At 47.6% G+C, this 19,061-nt stretch overlaps 1 protein-coding gene across 1 annotated transcript; it reads right to left on the minus strand.

Annotated features, from left to right (window-relative positions):
• Positions 1-1,853: 1,853 nt before the first annotated feature.
• LOC143832828 (melanin-concentrating hormone receptor 1-like) lies at positions 1,854-18,568 on the minus strand. Its single transcript, XM_077327827.1, has 2 exons — positions 18,493-18,568; positions 1,854-5,589 (listed from the first exon to the last, which is right to left on the minus strand). The coding sequence occupies exons 1-2, from the start codon at positions 18,563-18,565 to the stop codon at positions 4,547-4,549; spliced, it is 1,116 nt and encodes a 371-aa protein (XP_077183942.1). The 5' UTR covers positions 18,566-18,568; the 3' UTR covers positions 1,854-4,546.
• Between the last annotated feature and the right edge of the window lie 493 nt (positions 18,569-19,061).

The following is a 19,061-nucleotide window of genomic DNA, read 5'->3' on the forward strand; positions in this document are numbered from 1 at the left end:
ACACATTAGTTTCTCATATTAATTCCGTTCACCTCTTCTCATTTAGGATCCTGGACTTTGTCCAGGCAAAAAAGATGTTGGAAGTTGTGCCCTGTGTGATGCTTCACCCTGCAGCAGGGGAAGATTCCTTACCATAGAGTCAGTGAGAAACAGGAACACTGACCACTCACCTTTCTGATCTCTCTGATGCTTTCCCTTTAAGGCTAGACTTTCTTAGGGACAGCTTCTTGTTTCCTGTTTCTTCTTCAGAAACCTCTCTTACCTAGCCTGTACCGCACTGGGCTGCCGCTGGTTCTTTGCAAGGAGGCAGTTTCCCCTGCCTCTTCCTGGGTTCAGACAAGGGAGCGTTTTCACTGCTGGTTCCAATCCACCCCGGATTACTGCCTCCAGACAAGGTAGCCAGGCCGGAGAGGTTCAGTTACACTTGGCAATTGGGGGGGGGGGGTTATTTTCAAGAAAGTGAGATAGCATTACAATACAATCCCACCTTCGTGAAAATAAAAACAAATGCCCCAGTCGGCTCTGCACTGCCACGAAGCACCACAAAGCCAAGTGGGGCATTTTTTAATCCTTTCTGGGATGCTGTAAGTGGGGGAGGAGCCAGACCTGGAAGGCTCGAATCTTCCCCTTCCACACGGGCCTGCCCCAACCTAGGCCCATAGGCTCCTGGGGCAAAAAAGGGAACACAGAGCTATCTGTGCAACTGAGGACCTGATTTGCCTCAGGCCAGGGCCAGGGCAGCATAGACATCATGTGGAAGCGGGGATTAGTCCCAGAACCAGTAGAATGCCGGCCCAGCCTTTGCTCATTGTGTAGAAATGGTCCCACTCCATCTTGCTGGTAGATTAGGGCAGAGTCTGCACTTACTTTGTTTATTTCATTGTCAATTCTGTTGAATTCAGATTGCTTTGAACTCAGATCTTCCTCTTCCCCCCCTCCCCATTGAAACAGGAAAGTCTTTTGCACGTGGTTAGGGTAGTTCAGAAGGGGGGGGGGAAGCCAAGCCTCTTTCTTTCTTTTCTTGAAGGGGGGGGGAGAGGAGCTAGGCAGGGAGCCTCTTTCTTTTTTTGGAGTGGGGGGGGGGAGAGAAGATTGAAAAAGGCAGAGGAGGGAGGAAAAATTCAGGACCAACAGAAGTTGAGAGAAATTAGGGGCTTCTCCTTTAAGGCAAATTTGTCACATGACCAGGTGTGGCCTATCAGAGGTTCTCTACCACGGAGCTTTCTTTCCCAATACGGATATTGAGCATTAAAAGCACTCTAAGGTATTGCACAATAAAGGTAGGGTCACTCCGGATCAATCCTTCTTGCTGCAGGAGGAAAATTTAAATCGCCCAAAATTCAAACGGAAATCGCATTCTGTGTAGAGGGCAGGGACTGAATCGACCTGGGATTGGAATAAAAACTCTGTGCAGTTTACACCCATATTAGAGACTTCTAACTTTCTTGTCTAGAATGGGCTTCTCTAATAAATAGTTGTTATATCAGTTTAGCACAACTAGAGTATGGGCTTTCTTTGTTGTTTTCGGTTTATATGCTATGCACAGTGGCTTAATTAAGCACTCCCCTAACTTTTCTGGATACTGCAGACATACCATGGTTCCTACCATTCAATAGCAATCAAAAGAAACCGAGCCAGAAACGGTCCGAATTGGCCCTCTAGCAGCCTCTAGCGGTCCAAATTATCTAGATTCGGTGATTCGGATGGCCGAATCGATTCGGCCTGAATCGAGTCGGTTGAGTCGGAGGCTTCAGACAGCCGTTGCCTGAAGCCTCTGGCTGCCCTTTTTTTTTTTTTTTACTTGATTTTTTTGCCGCCTAAAATGGCAGCGGGGGGGGGGGAGGGGAGTGAGTAGCCAACCAGAATGCCTGTAGCTTTTCAGCTTAGATATTCTGGCCACTCACAGAAGGGTTTTTATTTTTTAAATCCCCTTGCTTTAAGCCTGCCCAGGAGGAGGCTACTTAAAGCAAGGGGCTGCTTGCTGGAGCTCACTTGAGCTCTCTGGCTGGCTGTGCTGCTCCCAAGCTCTCTGCCTGGTTGAGCGGCCTGCCTGCCTGCATCCTGGACCGTGGACCTCCTGGAGTTGGACCTGGCCTGGTGGACATCGCTGGAGAAGACAGTGAATAGTTTGTTTTAGGGTTTTTTTTCTTCTCCTTTCCTATTTTTCTCTTTTTCCCCCTCCCTCTTCTCCCTCTCTCTCCCTCCTCTTTTCCAAAGTTGTTTGCCTTTGGGTTTCTGTGGGTGGGGGCCTGGGGGGGGGGTTGGGGAATTGTATTTGCTTTTTATTGTATTTAAGTTTACTGTTTGCTGTTTTTCTTTTAAAGTATTTTGGGGGTGGGGGTTGGGGCTTTTGAAGTTGTTCTGGTTTTGGTTGTTTTGGGGGGGGGGTTGTTTGATTGTTTTGGTTTTTTTTCCCCAGGTTTCCTCAGTTGCCACCTTTGGGCTTCGTGCCCTGGGTGGCAGCTGGTTGTTTGATAGTTGTAGGTGTTTTTTGGTGGGGGGGTTGTGTTTGTTCTTAGGTTGGTTTAGCTTAGGGCCTTGCAGGGCCAGTTTTTCTACATTGCCAGCCACCTTTGGGGGAGTGCCCTGGGTGGCTGCTGCTTGTTGGTTGAAGCTGTTTCTTTGGTTAGCCTAGGTAGAGTTAGCTTGTTTGGTTAGGGCCCTGCGGGGCAAGTTTTTCTTGGTAGCCACCTTTGGGGGACTGCCCTGGGTGGCTGCAGGTTGTTTGTTTGTAGAAGCTGTTTGGTTGGCCTAGGCTAGGCTTGGTTTGGCAGTTTGGGCCTTGCAGGGCCACTTTTCCTCGGTTGCCACCTTTGGGGGAGTGCCCTGGGTGGCTGGCAGCTGGTTGGTGTTTCATAGATTGTTTCCTTCCTAGGGGGAATTGCTGCGTTTTTCTTGGGGTGCCCAATTAGTGACCCTTTAAAAAGCAGTAAAATCCATTAGGAGCAATTATAAAGTACAAATAATTTTTTAGAATAGATAGTTTCTTTCCTAAGTAGCCAGATAGGATTTTTATAAGGTTGCAGTTCAGCTGGATCACAGCAAAGATCCCTCTCACCCAGCATCCTGCTCTTAGCACATTGGCCAGCCAGATGTCCCCAAAAAACCAAATAAGAAGGACAAGAAAGCAATGGTCCTCCTCTGCTATCTCCTTCTGCCCCATTAACAGAGATAATTGTTTATACATGGCAAAAAGCTACACTGGCTAATTCATGCACATCAACAGCTGCTGACTGAAACATGGGCAGTGCAGTCAGGTGAGTAGACTCACAACATGTTATGCTCCCCATCTTCTTTCTGAAACTGCATGTTTTCACCAAGCACCAAAGTGCATCTTCTCCGTTTGATTTCATGACCCTCTGTAGGCAGAGCTAAGACTGGTTTCACCCACGCTTCTGCCTATGACAAAATCCATAGCTGTTAGGCTAATGTGCCTCTTTTCTTAATCCCTCAATTATGTTTTTGTACACATTCTAATCTGTAACACTGGGCTGCTTGTAACTATGGTCATTTTGGCAGGTATATCTTTCCAAGCCTCTGCAGCAACTGCCATGTGACTCTGCCCTCTTCTACTCAACTGTTAAAGTAACAGGAGCGATAACACTGAAAGGTTGGCTACCCTGCTGTATTACCCCTGGCAATGTCTCTCTATCCATATACACAGAAAGTAGGAGGGTTACTGCTTATTTAATGGACAGAAGCTTTGCAGGTGTTTGTTAAACAACAAGCAGAAATTCCATTCCCCCATCATGTAATTTCCATGCCACAAAAAGCAGCAGAAATCAAGTGGCAGCCCCAACAGTCCAAATGTTAATTATAAGTTTCAGCAAATCATAATAAGACACTTCATTAGAGACCTGTTGTCCACACAATCTAGTGAGTGATTCGAGAAGCTATTGATGCTGCCTCTAAAGTCTTAATATCTCTTTTCACTGTATCTTGGTGGACAACATTTTTCTGTATGGTGTCCTATATTTTTGCAAATGCAATGGCACCTTTTCAAATTATGGATATTGCAGAGAATACTGATTTGCTTGTGGTCCATGTTGCCATAGGCACAACGGATGAAACCAGCTTTCATAAGCTTCATTGGTTTTATTCTGTGCTTGGTTTGTTAATCCCAGCACAGGGGGAATATTTTTTGCCAGGTATGTCTTAAATAATGGTGGCTTAATTCAGCAAAATCCTAGAAGCTATCCCTGCCCACTGTTTTCTTGTCATGTATACCCTTTTGCCTGTTTGAGAGATATATAATAGTTTCAAGGTAGCTTCATTGTGACTCATTGTTGGCATTCTGAGATAACTACACTGCTTGAGTTTGCAAACTACTTTGTATTCTTAGCCATAACCTGCATCCTTCTACTATGCTTCAGCAGAAGCAATGATCTAGCATTTATGTACTATTGACCTCTATTGATACCTCACTCTGCCTAGCGGTAAAACTGACCTGAATCATTCTGATTATCCACTATCCAGTGCAATATCTCAAGGAAATCTGTTCTTGGTCTTGTAATGGCATGACAATAAGGCCCTTGGGGAATGGAAGCTAGTGAGCCGCAACAGTCACAGGCATTGAATGAGGAGAAAAGTCCTCCAGAAACTGAGTCTGCTGGGTGGATTCTGGTGCAAGCTTCAGGCAGACGCTGGCTTCTGTTGTACTGTTGTTATTGTTGTTGACACGACACTGCTCCTTGGCTGGACGGATGGCCACCATGAACTGCCGCTTGAAGGTCTCACTCAGAGCAATGTACAGGAAAGGATTGAGACAACTGTTGGCGTAGCCCAAGCTAATGGCAAAGTTGTAGGCATAGAAGAAGGCAACAGAAGGCTTGTCTATTCCAAGATGCACCAGCTGAAGGATATAGAAGGGTGCCCAGCAAATGAAAAAGGCAGAGCAGATGGCAACAGCCATTCGAGTGACCTTCTTGGTACGTACCCGGAGACTCCTTTGGGGTAAGGGCACAACAGCGGTAGCCATATGCTGGAGAATCTTAAAGTAGACCACACAGATGATGAACAACGGAATGGCAAAAGCTAGCATGAACTGATAAAGGGTGAACCAATAGATATCAGTCTCAGGGTTGGGCAGCAAAAGAGCACAGCGGACTGTCCCATCCTCGAGAGGCATCAGCCCTGCATACATCCATACAGGGATGATGGTCAGGAAGGAAAGAAGCCATACCAGGCCGATCACCAAGGCTGCCACACACGGAGTACGGACGTAAGTGGACTTCAAGGGATAGACTGTTGCCAAATAACGGTCGAGGGTCATAACTGTCAGGATATTGGTGCTGGTGATCTGGCTGTTGGTGTCCAAAGCAGTGATGATGGTACATAATGGAGCTCCAAAATACCAGGCCCCATTGCCAAGGAGTTGATGGATGAGGAAGGGCATTCCCAGCAGGAAGAGCAGGTCCACGATGGAGAGATTGAAAATGAAGATATCCGGTACGGTCTGCTTGCACCTCAGCTTCTTCTTCTTGATGATGGTATAGATCACAATAAGGTTCCCAACAGTGCCAAGGAAACAGATGATGCCAAACAGGCTAGGCATGATCACATTGGTGTAGGGAGCTGGCCTTTCCACCACTACCAAAAAAAAAAACAAGCAAAAGAGATAATTGTGAGTGTCTGTATATTCCACCGAATTTATCTATGCTTGGCTAGCATATATTTTAAGATAGGAAGGATCACTGGAGTCTCAAGTCTGAGGTCAAATTTATTCTTCATTTCATCACTGCCACTGAAGAAAAAACATGCACCTGATTGGATTTCCCCTTTCCCAGCTGCCAATGCTAACAACAAGAAATATCTAGGTGGCACTCACTCCACAGCTTGCAGAGAGCCATATTTGCAAGTACGATCACCCAAACAAGCCCCATTTACTTCCATTCCTGGCACAAGGTCTGCACTTTAGAGAGGCTCATAGTATACCTGTTCCTCTAGTAGCAGTTGTTTCAAGGTGAGAACCACCTGCCAGCCATACCAGGCAAGCAACTTGTTCACTTTATTGAAACACAGGTCACATGCCATGTTGGGGAACTGTGCTCAGAAGAGCCATGTGGCTCCCAAGCCACTATTTATTTAGTTATTGTATGGTATATGTAGATTTGTAATTTGGAGGTGGTTTGCTGCTTTCTGTCTCTGCATCATGACCCCTAGTGTTCATTGGAGGAACTACCACCCAAATCCTTAGAGGTCTCCCACCCAAATACTAACCAAGGTCAGCCCTGCTGAGCTACTGATATCTGATGGGATTGGGCTTGCCTGGGCTATCCAGTGCCCATTCTGCACACATAGGATAATGCACTTTCAATGTGCTTTGGCAGCTGGATTTTCCTGTGCGGAACAGGAAAATCTACTTTGGAAGTGCATTGAAAGTGTGTTATCTATTGTGTGCAGAATAGGCCCAGGTCAGGGCTCTCAAGCTACTGAGAGAGTATGACTGGCAAAACATTTAATGGAGATCTGGCTTCAAAATTCCCCTCAATCATGAAGTTAACGGGGTGCCTTGAGCCAGTCACTCTCCCTCACTGGGCTGTACTTTGGAGAAAGGGTGGGAGACAAATGTAACTGGAAATCCTGTGCAAGGGCTGTCTAACTGATGTACAAGAGATTATTTTTAATAGCTGTTTCCAGGAATCCAGCCATTTACAGAATAAAATAAATCTGCCTGTGGACATTTTCCTCCCTTGCCGAGTCCAGTTTATACACAAATGAAAACTTTGTTTACAGACTTTTCTAGAGGGAGTAATTACCTCCCTGACCTGAATGGTCACACCGTTCCTTTTGGTTTGATCTAGTATCACACACACCAGCCTTTTATCAATGCAGTAGAAGCGCCTCAGGGCTGACTATAATGGTTTGATCAACTCTCTCTCATAGCAAGTAAATGGAAAGAACCCTGTTGTTCCATAGCCAGCAGAGTTCATGCCTACATAATCCAACATCAAGCCATTCCTACCCCCACCCCCTGCTGGTCTTCTCAATGCCTGAAGGCTCAGTCCCCTTGTTCTCATCCTGGCCATATAGATTGCCTATTCAGTGGATGCCAGTATGGGTGCTTTTCTTCCCCTCCCTGGATTTCTACAAACCCTACAGATTAATAGGAAGATTCTAACAAGCTTGTAAATCTCAATGACTTTAGGAACACAATTCTATGCAATCTTTGGTTCCTGTTCAAAGCCCTGAAAAAGTAACATTAAGGGGCTCTCTTCCCAGTGAGATTCCTTCCCATTCAACATGTAACAAGCTGCTAAGCAGAAGAAATTTTGAGTCCAATGGCATCTATAAGACCAACAAAGTTTTATTCAAGTTGTAAGATTTCACCTGCATGCACATCTTGTCAGACAATGAAAGGGAAATTACCAGATCACATATGTAAGGAGGAAGTCAGTCATTGTTTAGTACACAGCATGATTGATTGATTGATTGATTGATTGATTGATTGATTGATTTCTCACAATTTGTTGTTGTTGACCCTTCCCACCAGGCAGGCCACACCCTGGACCTCACTTTTGGTGCAAGGTTGGATATGGACCCAGTCACAGCTACTGCCATACCATGGTCAGACCACTGTGCCCTGAAGACCTGGCTAAGGTTGCCACCTCCTGCTCAGCTGGGTGTCAAGCAGATTTCAGCTTGCCCACAGAGTCTTATTGATCCAAGTGGATGAATGCTCTGTGGGACCCAATGCCTCCTGGCACTTCTCTAGACGGACTGGTCAACGACTGGCATGACAGAATGTTGGCCACCATCGATGAGCTAGCTCCCAGACGTTCTCTCAGCCCCCATCTCAGGTGAGCCTCAAGGTATACCAAGGAGCTCCGTGGGAAGAAATGGGAATTGAGACGAATAGAACAAGTTTGGAAGAAGTCTCATGATGAAGAGTTGAGAACATCTTTTAGAATGCAAGTGAGAGCCTTTGAGATGGTGGTGAAGTCAGTGAACTGCAACTTTTAATCAACTTGCATCGTGTCTGCGCACTGACACCCATCTCAATTATTCAGGATAGTTCAATCCTTCACAGCCCTTGATGAAGGGCACCAAAACAACAGCCAAACTGAAAATTAGCTGTGTGGCATTTGCGAGCCATTTTGCAGATAAAAACTTGACTCTCCATCACAACCTCCCTCCAGCTTTATACACAGAATATGAACTAGAAGCCCCTTGGCCGTCTTTGGAGAGAACACTGAGTTACTTCAGACAACTTTCATTAGCTGAAGCAGACAGGATGCTAAAAGCAACAAGGCCAACCACTTGCCTGCTCACTCCGTGCCCATCGTGGCACCTAAAACAACAGACATGTCCCCCCCCCCTCCAGGAAATAATCAGCCTCTTCCTCTCAACAGGAGAATTCCCAGAGGGATGAAAAGAGGCAGTGGTACACCTGCTGCTCAAAAAAAACATCTCTGGATCCACAGAAGCTTGACAGCTACCACCTCATCTCGCACTGGGGAAGTTGGTTGAAAGGGCTGCTGTGGACCAGATAGCAACATTCCTGGAGGAAACTTCAGCCCTTGACCCATTTCAGCCCTTGGCCATGGGGTAGAGACAATGTTAGTCTCCCTGATGGACCTCCACCGCCATCTGAAACAAGGTGTGTCAGTGATGCTTATACTATTAGATATATCAGCAGCGTTTGACACAGTTGATCATGAGCTCTTAGCTCACCACCTCACTGTTGCCGGGATATGGGGGACAGCCCTCAAATGGCTGATCTTCCTTCGGATTTGAGGACAGAGGGTAGAAACAGGAGAGAGAGAATTTAATTGCTACCAGCTCACATGTGGAGTCCCACAAGGAGCAGTCCTCTCTCCTATCTTATTTAACATCTTCATGTGCCCTCTTGCTCAGCTGGTACGGAGGTTTGGGCTGGGTTGCCACCAATATGCGGATGACACCCAGCTCTTCCTCCTAATGGATGACTGCCCTGACTCTCCTCCAGAATCCTTAGTGAAATGCTTGGAAGCAGTGACAAAGTGGCTCAAGCAGAGTTGTCTGAATCTCAACTCTTCAAAAATGAAGGTCCTGTGGCTGGGTAAGAATGGACCAAGTGAGGAAGCATGCTTACCCAACCGGGACGGAGTGCGACTAGCAGTAGCCCATTCTGCCAGATCCTCGATGCCTCCCTCTCTATGGAGGCACAGATCATGAGAGTAGCGCGGCAGGCCTTTTACCACTTATGCCAAGCCAAGTTACTAGTGCTCTGCTTGGCCCCAGAACACCGAGCCACGTGATGGTCACCTCTAGACTGGATTTCTGCAACTCGCTCTATGCAGGCCTACCCTTATCCTCAATCCAGAAACTACAATTGGTTCAGAATGCCGCAGCCATGATCCTCACAAATACACAATGGAGATCCCACACCCGGCCAGTACTCCAACAACTCAACTGGCTCCCAATTGATTTCAGGATTAGGTTTAAGGTTCTGGTAATTATATTCAAGGCCATACATGGTCTGGGCCCAGTGTACCTGAGAGACCATCTTTCTACCTATACCCCCAAAACAGCACTACGCTCTGCCACCACCAACTGTCTAGTAATCCCTGGCCCCAAAGAAGTACGTTGGACCTCAACAAAGACCAGAGCCTTCTCTGTCCTGGCCCCCACCTGGTGGAACAAGCTTCCTGAAGAGATCAGGGCCCTGGTCAAACTTCCAAAATTCTGCAGGACCTGGAAAAGGGAGCTCCTTCATCCGGCATTTGACTGAGGTTAATCCAACCTCAAAACAGCTGACCAAAAAACATCTGGTGGTCCCCCTCAAGCCATAACCTCCATAAACTGAAGGATTCCGACCTCCCTAGGGGTTGTTCTACTGAAATTGTTAAATGAATTAATTATAATAATCTGTTAAACTTATATTTATTGTTAGAACTGTTACTGATATATTATGTTGTGACTATTATTTAATATATATGATGTTCTATGACTCCCACAACATTCCATGTAAATCGCCCTGGGCCATATGGAAAGGGCAGTATAAAAATCTAATAAAATAAATAAATTGATTGATTGATTTCTAGGCCACCCCTCCCTACAAGTGGGCTTGAGGTGGCTCACAACATATAATACATTAATATCATCTTAAAATATAAAACAATTTAAAATTCTTAACATACCACTTACCGTTTCCATAGCCCCTGTGCCTTCTAATTGTCTTGTCTACAGGCATGATAGAAATCCCCAGGCATGGGGGAACTGACATGGGAGAAGGGCATGAAAAAAGGGGGAGTCAGAGAGGTAGGCCAGTAGTTGTTCTTTTTGTACTCGCCTCAACCATAGATCTGGCGGAAGATCGCTATTCTATAGGCCATGTGGAACTTCATCAGTTCTGTCAGGGCCTGGGTCTCTACTGGCTACTCATTCCACCAGATGGGAGATGGGACCTAAAATGTGCTGGTTCTGGTTGAGGCCTGTCAGATTTCTCTGGGACCAGGGCTCTCCAACAAGTTGGTATTGGCAGAACATAATGCTCTTCTGGAGGTATACTGGGAAAGGTGGTCCTGCAGGTATGCAGAACCCAGACCACATAAGGCCTTGAAGGTTAACATTGAATTTGATATGGAATTCCAGTGGTAACCAGTGTAGCTGATGTAGGTCAGGTTGAATATACATCTTCCATTGGGTCCTCATAAGGACCCACACAGCCACATTTGTAACTTCCCCATGAAACCCAGGAGTAGGCCCACATAGAGTGAGTTACAGTAGTCCAGTCTGGAGGTGGCTGTCACATGGATCACTGTAGCTAGGTCTTCCAGGGCCAGATAGGGTGCTAGTAACTTCGCTTGGCAGAGGTGGTAAAATGACAATTATGACCTGATCATCCATAAAAAGTGAGGCATCAAAAATCACTCCCAAATTCCTGTCAGATGAAGACGTTTACCAGATTCACAGGCCTTATAGAAATAAACAACTAGGTTAATAAGGTCATCTTTCATTTGGGTTCAGTTCTGGGTGAAAGTAACAAAAATGTAAAGCTTAAAGATTACTGGACAGATGCTTTTCCAGTTGCAGAATCTGGGAGTAATTAAAAGAGAACCTGTCGCTATGCTTAATCTGTCTTCAGTTCTAGCCCCATAATTAGTGAAAGGGCTGTATTTTTCTTGATCATATTTGAATTTTACATGATTGTTCTTTCACATCCCCCTCCCCTACTGCAGATGTTAACTAGCTTAGTATTGCTGGTGATTTTCCTCTGTACTTGTTGCATTTTACTGTTTCATTTTTAAGAAATACTTCTTGTTTAAAATGTCTGCATAGAGAGAATCCACTCATTGCATGTGTGAAAGTGAAATTTAGTGAAGGAAAGCTTATGCCAGAATAAAATTGTGTTCTTCTTTAAGGCAGTGCTCCTCAACCCCCGGTCCAGGGACCGGTCCCGGTCCGTGGATCAGTCGGTACCAGGACACGACTCCTCCTCGTCCTCCTCGTCCTCCTCCCCGGCTGCTGTCTCGGGGGCTGCCGTGGCACTCTGCCGCCAGCTCACCTTTGGTGCTCTCCAGCGGCCACCATGGCTGGGGCTCCCCCTCGGCGTGGCACTGCGCAGCTGCTGCTGGCAGCACCTCCCCAGCAGGTGGCAGGAAGTCAAGGGCACCGGTGGGAAAGTAAGTGGAGCAGGGGCTCAGGCGGCAGTGGCAACGTCCCTCGGCAAAAGACTACCCCCCACACGACTCAGTAAAATTGTCAAGTGTTAACAGGTCCCTGGTGATAAAAAGGTTGGGGACCACTGCTTTAAGGCACCACAAACCTCCTATTTTATCTCCTAAAGAATCTTGACTTATATGCCAAAACAATTAACCACAGCTACCTTTACCTCCTTGGCTGTTAACTGTTTTAAGACAGAAATCCAGTGGGTAAAGCTTCCCACAACCACCAGTCCCTCTCCATACTAGAGGAAAGCCTTCCTCTGTTGATTTTCTGCCAATCAGATACAGCATCTTTGCCAAACGAAGGCTGCCATCCCTCACAATATATCTTCCTCTATGCATATGTTGTTGCATGAAAGGAGGAGCACAAAAGAATTGTGATGGAAGGCCCCACTTGCAAATGTTCTGAAATACTGTGGCCATTAGAAGCTCAGGAGACAAAGACTTGAGAATGTTCAAGACAGTTTGCACCTGGATAGACATAAGTAAGTGAAATTAGTGCATTTCTATTCAATGTGCACGAAGTCTTCAATCTGAACATGGTCTGATGAGAAAATTGCTATTTGGGGAATACTTCCAACCTCCTTCTAGGAGATCTACTTGGAAAGCAATAATAAGGCATTGTTATATCTTTTCCAAGTAGGGTGCCTACGCCTTGAATACATTGATCAAACATTTGTCTTCCCCACAGCTCTGTGTAGAGGAAAGTTGAACAATGAAGTTCCATGTCTGGTGTGGCTTTTAAGAGCACAGGAGCCTGCTAGAAAGATGATACACATCAGAGTTAGGTATGCATTGAAGGGGTGGTCAAAGAAACCCTCTAGCACTCTTGGACCATTCTTACTGGTTGATCTTCAGCAGTAAGGTGGGTCAAACAATGAAACAGCTGCTGAAAGGGGGAATGGAATATGGGTAAGCCTACCTGAGCTGTGGCCTATCCTCTACCAACTCCCCATCCTCTCTATCAACTCCCCATCTGCAGCCTCACCACTCTCAGCTGAGCACTCAGGCAACTGCTGGGGAACAAGCAAGTTGGCCACAGAGAGGGAAAACCACCACCAACAACAATACAGTGGAGCCCAATGAAAAGAGCAAGCTAGGATGCTCGTGGTTCTATCTATCATTCTTCACCCCTGGCTTCCTCTCCACCTTGGCAATCTCCCTATCTCCCCTGACCTGCTATGCCTCATGATAAAGGCAGAGAGGGAGACCCTCACTCTCCAGATACACAGGGGCTGGCTCAGGTTCAAGAGTGTTGGGGAGAAAGAAAGAGATGTACTGCTAATTGAAAAGGTCATGGTTGCGTATGTAGTATTGATAGTCATTGTTATAACTGAACACTGAATATGTGTTTTTGATGGTGATGCATGGAACATATGGTAATCATGTGTGAGCTAAGGAGTGACTACCACTAATCCTGAGTAGGCTGGTATCAGGGGGGGGGGAAAGTATAGATCTTGGTGCCTTCTGATTATATCTATTAGGTGCAAATAGCCATTCTTGCCTCTAATTATTTTTTTTTGGCCGCCTTTTTTTGTTGGCCACCTTTGGGGGCGACGTTCGATGGCTTCAGATGGCTCTCTTTACGCGAAGTGGACAAGTTGCTAGGTTCGGTTAGGGCGACCACTTGCCCTCTTGATCCCTGTCCGTCATGGCTCCTCAAGGAAGGTGGCCAGAGGATAGGAGGCCAGCTCCGGGACATCATCAACCTCTCCCTGGATTCCGGGGAGTTCCCGGAGCAGCTGAAGGGGGCCGTGGTTCACCCTCTCCTGAAAAGATCCACACGGGACCCAGACAGCTACCGCCCGGTGTCGCATTTAGCGTTCCTGGGCAAGGTGATTGAAAGGGCCGCGGCAGACCAGCTTCTGGCATTCTTGGAAGAAACTTCGGCGCTCGATCCATATCAGTCTGGCTTCCGACCTGGCCATGGGGTGGAGACGGTGTTGGTCGCCCTGTTGGATGACCTCTGGTGCCAGCTGGATAGGGGCGGGTCGGCAGTGCTGGTTCTTCTGAACCTGTCGGCCGCTTTTGACACCGTGGACCACGAACTGTTGGTCCACCGCCTCGCCGGCACGGGGATACAAGGCACAGCTTTACGCTGGATACGCTCCTTTCTCCAGGACCGGACCCAGCGGGTAGCAGTGGGGGATGAGCTCTCGCGCACCTACGGACTTCCTTGCAGAGTCCCACAGGGCGCGGTCCTCTCCCCCACACTATTTAACGTCTTCATGCGCCCTCTGGCCCAGCTGGTGCGGAGTTTTGGGCTGGGTTGCCACCAGTACGCTGATGACACCCAGCTCTATCTCCTCATGGACGGCCACCCGGACTCTCCCCCGGAACCATTTGCCAGATGTTTGGAAGCGGTGACAGAATGGTTCGAGCAGAGTCGCCTGAAACTCAACCCCTCCAAGTCGGAGGTCCTGTGGCTGGGACGTAGGGGGCGGGAGCAGGAAGCGCGCTTACCCACCCTGGGAGGGACGCACCTTACCATCGCGTCCCAGGCCAGGAACCTGGGTGTGATCATTGACGCCTCCCTGACTTTGGAGGCGCAGGTCAAAAAAGTAGCGGGCCAGGCATTTTTCCACCTCCGCCAGGCCCGACTACTAGCGCCCTACCTGTTCTCCGAACACTTAGCCACAGTGATCCATGCAACGGTCACCTCCAGAATAGATTTCTGTAACTCGCTCTACGCGGGCCTTTCCTTGTCCTTGATCCGGAAACTTCAGCTAGTGCAAAATGCAGCTGCTAGGGTCCTAACTGGTACACCTTGGAGGGCCCACATCCAGCCAGTGCTGAGGCAGCTGCACTGGTTGCCAATTGCTGCCCGGATCCGGTTCAAGTTTTTGGTTCTAACCTTCAAGGCTTTACGCGAGTTGGGACCCACATACCTGAGGGACCGCCTATCGCCCTATGCCCCCCGCAGAGCCTTACGTTCTGCGGGTGAAAATCTGTTGGTCGTTCCCGGCCCTAGGGAAGCATGCCTGGCCTCGACCAGGGCCAGGGCTTTTTCGGTCCTGGCCCCTGCCTGGTGGAATGAGCTCCCGGGAGAGCTGCGGGCCCTGCGGGATCTTCCATCGTTCCGCAGGGCCTGCAAGACGGCACTCTTCCTCCAGGTCTACGGTTGAGGCCAAGGCTAACACCTATACCCCCCGGGATCGGGATTGGGACTGCTATCCCCCCCTCCACCTGTCAGTAGTGGGAGGGGAAGTGATTAGCTGATCTTGCCATGCTAGTTAGTTAACTAATAATGTCGAATTGTAGTCGTGGTTTTAATGGATTTTAATGGGGTTTTAGGATGTTGTAACCCGCCACGAGCCGCAAGGGGGTGGCGGGGAATAAATCGAATGATAATAATAATTATTATTATTATTTTATTTTATTCATATTTTAATACCACCCTCCCCGAAGGCTCAGAGCAGTATAGAGGTATAATTATACCTTAGGCTTTTCTTTTCTTTTCTTTACAGTTACACGTCCAAGGATGCTTTTGAATGACTTCATACAGGTTAGTATCCATTAAGGGCCACAATCACCTTGTCACAAGTACTTCCAGTGTAATGTATGAAAAGATACAACAGTGAGATACTCAAACTCCAGGTGCAAAATGAGTGCAAAGATCTTCCCTCTCCCCAAGTTCCTTTTCACAAGGTATTCTTGCATTTCCTCTCCTCCCTCTCTTTAAAGGAGTTGCAGCTGGGAAAGGATGACTGAGTGTGAAGGAGAACAGGTTCTTTATGTTTTAATATTTGGTTGGATCTGGCATTGTGTAATTCCATTTTTCCTTGAGAAGAACTGCTCCTGCTCAGATGTGTTGAATTTGGGCTAGAGAGATCTGGCTATATATCCTGTTCAACATTGTATTTTTTGCTGTTGTTGTTCATGCATTTGGATTCTTTATACTCTGGTTTTCAGTGTAACTGCACACAAGGCAGATTCTAGTATTAAATAACAAAACAGAAAAATGAATGAAATCCACCATAAAAAATACCCCCCCCCCCAAAAAAAAAATGCCAGGATTGAAACAACCAACAGACAGGTCAAAACACTTTTGGACATTATGGGTTTTTCTTTTTAAAAACTGACACTTATGCTTGGCTTTGCAGCAGGTAAAACTTCTGAATACACCTTAATAAAGAAAACTGTGTCTCTGGTGCTCAGCAGCCTAACTTCAGAAGGCGGGAGCCCACCCTCATGACGAAGCTGATGGTTTCATTTCCATGTTGGGAAGACTTTCACCTGGCTAAAGGTCTGCATGTCAGACAGATGCTGGAGGCATCAGAGCCCTCTGTAGGAAGAAGTTAAAACTGTACATGGCTCATTGGTGACAGCTTGTTACCAGAGACAGTGCATCAGCTCCCCATGTGCACACTGATGAGTCTCATCCAACAACACGAGTCAAAGCTCTGGATTGTTGCAGCACTTCTTCAGCCTCCCTCAGGGCCATCTGGATTTCAGAGAGTATGCTGAGCACAAACAGTGGTCGGGCTGGGCTCAGACCCAAGTGGCAGCAAAGGAAAGGGTAACAAGGGAGTTGTGGGAGGAGAATTGTGCATTTGCATTAGGTGAGTAAGTAGGCACTAAGTGTGGGATCTAGACTTGTAGGGAAAGTGGCCTCCTTCTTCCTTTTACATACCCAGACTCTGAAGGTGCTGTTAAATGCCTAGCATCCTAATAAAATCTAAATCATTTCCTCTGTTGGTAAGTTTGCTAACTCAAATATGCAACATTTGAGGGTGGAAATATCACCAAGAAGACAAAACATGGTTTATCAAATAAGAATATGAGGAAGTGTGCAAGGAGACATAGCATGTTTCCAAGTGGAGGAAGGTTCCCCCCACCCCTTTCTTGTCCTGGAACAGGTGGATCATGAATGCTAGATGTCCAAACCCTAGGCGGAAATCTGTTTGTCCAAATGGATTAGTGGGATTGCTGCAGGTGGCACTGGCAAAATGAATGACCACCAAACTACTCTGTTCGTCTTATGAGGGATTGCTCCCTTCTCCCCTTTAGAGTCTGGAGAGATAATGATAAATAATTCCTTGTATTCTTCCATCTCATATGATTTGAAGGGAGAAGGTAATAAACAAAAAGCTGTTCTGTGACTAGTTTCATCATTAGGAAGTGGTATACAGAATTTTGAAAAGTGACGCCTAGAAAAACAAATGTCCTCTCCCCCCATGCCATCGCCATATTCAATAATATTGACTATGTCCAGTGTAAGTGTGGGGGAATGTTTCATATGTAACTAAGGGAAATTCTCTCTTCTGTACTCTTCACCCCATACATGGTCTCTTCTCTTATGCTCACAGTTGAGAGAGAGAGAGAGAGAGAGAGAGAGAGAGAGAGAGAGAGAGAGAGAGAGAGAGAGAGAGAGAGAGAGAGAGAGAGAGAGAGAGAGAGAGTGTGCAAGGGAGCTGCTGGTCCAAGATCGTTTAGCAAGCTTAATTGCTAAGCAGATTCTCAAACATGAATGGATAGTCTCTCCAGTCTTGCTCTAATCCAATCTACGAAACTACTTTTTTCAAGTCTTAAAGATTTTTAAAGGGTTTGATTGTAGCTTTGACACAGTCTTGCTCTACAGACTTTTCCAAGTCCCCTGTGCAGTGGGGGCCCTGGCATTACTGAGAAATATGCCCCGCTGACATAAATGGGACTCATTCCAGGTAAATGATTTTAGGGCTGCAGCATTAGGATCCCAGGATCCCCATTCATCAATCAGACATAACATTCAGCATCTTTTCAGCGACAGATGAAAGATGTCACTTGAACACTTGAAAGATATTATCTTGAACAGAATCATTATTGTTATTATTATAAGAACAGAGAATTCCTGTACTGAAATCTCAAAACTTTGCTGAGATTAATGTGAATCATCATTTAATTCCTTAATCACCTGTTCAATGTGACACCCCACCTCCACTCTGGTCCCCTGAAAATATGATTGAACCATGTTACTTTGTTGCAGATGATCTACAAACACTTCTAGGCTAGGCAGGATGTTCAAGACGCTTTTCCAAACAACAAATGAGCCGTTGATGTAATACCGTTGGAATTAATAGCTTTCTTTGCTTAATATCCTCAAAATTTGATTACCTGTGTGGCAGGACTCTATTAGATTTCATGAGTTTACACTGAAAGCAAGCCAGTAAATGTATTAGAAGCCTTCAATCTATTGAAATCATTGCTAATTTTAAAAAATGACCACTACCAGGCCAAAAGTATGAATGAAAAGAAGCTGCTTTAAGGGCATAGATGTCTTTCCTTAATCTTGTCTTTTAGCGGACAAGGACTCATTTCTAGTTGCTCTCCCTTTCTTCGGGACTGGTGTCTACAGCCTATGTCTCCACAAGTTCCTTTTCCCCTGGCCAAGCGACTCCTCCATCCCACCCCCTAACTTCTGCACCCTCTTGCCAAGGAGGCCAAGAGACGTCCCCAGAGCTGTCCACTTTGTTGGTGCTGAAAGAACCCATCCCCACCAGCTGTTGCGCTTGTATAGTGGATGGGGGGGGGGAGTTTGATGCGGAGACCACACCTTATTTCCAAAAGGCGCGTTTCAGGAGGGGGGGGGAAATCCTGACCTTACAGGGCACGATATCATGCTGGATAGTCTCTGTCTTTTTATAAATCCATTTTTAAAAAACTCACTAAGTTGGAAGGGGGGCTGGAAAGCAGGGATGCTGAGTTTGGGTAGAAGTCACAAAATCACGAGCCTTTGCATCCTCTACAGCTCCCTCCGCCCGGACAAACACCCCCCAAAGCTCCCTCAACCTTTCTGGGGGGAACACCAGCCCGTGTCCGAACGTCCTCGTCCCGTCCCGTCCCGTCGCCCAGCCCCGGCACTTACGGGACCCATTCCTCGCGGGGAAGTCCGAGGCATTCCTGGGCCAAGCAAATCCGGAGCCGTTCTCTGGAGCCATTTCTGCCGAGCCCCCCAAGAACCTCCAACCCCCCTCCCCCAGCCCGCCCGCCCGCGATCGGACCGGGAGCGCTACTGGGCGGCCGGCATGGCCCTTGGGCGGGAGGGCCCCGCGGCAGAGGCGCCCCCGCGAAGCCCAGCAACTTGGGCGGGAGCGCCGGTCCCTCGGCTGCCTGCCTGCCTGCCTCGCTCGCTCGCTCGCTCTTCCGCAGAGGCCAGCGACAGTCCCCGGGCAGAGGCGGAGTGAGTCAGAGCCGGAGCTCCCCGGGCTGCCTGGCTTCCTCTGCGGGAGGGGGCCGGGAGGAGGGTGCGGCGCGCGGCCCTTCCGCAAGGGGCAGCCGAGCCCTCCGAGTCCGCGAAGCCCGCCGGAGCCGCTCCGGCCGCGGTGGGAGGGGGGAGGCGAGGGCTGTCAGGCCCCAGAGCTGAGGCGCAGATGGGGGGGGGGGGGTCCTAATGCTAAAGCCAACGCCCCTGGAGGGCAAACGGTGGGTCGTCTT

The sequence above is a fragment of the Paroedura picta genome, chromosome 3 (genome assembly GCF_049243985.1).
Source record: "Paroedura picta isolate Pp20150507F chromosome 3, Ppicta_v3.0, whole genome shotgun sequence".
Lineage (NCBI taxonomy): Eukaryota > Metazoa > Chordata > Lepidosauria > Squamata > Gekkonidae > Paroedura > Paroedura picta.

Coding starts and splice junctions, on each gene's coding strand:
- LOC143832828 (XM_077327827.1), bottom strand. CDS start 18,565: ATGGCTCCAGAGAACGGCTCCGGATTTGCTTGGCCCAGGAATGCCTCG. Junction 5,590..18,492: donor CCCCGCGAGGAATGGGTCCC/GTAAGTGCCGGG, acceptor TTTTTTTGGTAG/TGGTGGAAAGGCCAGCTCCC.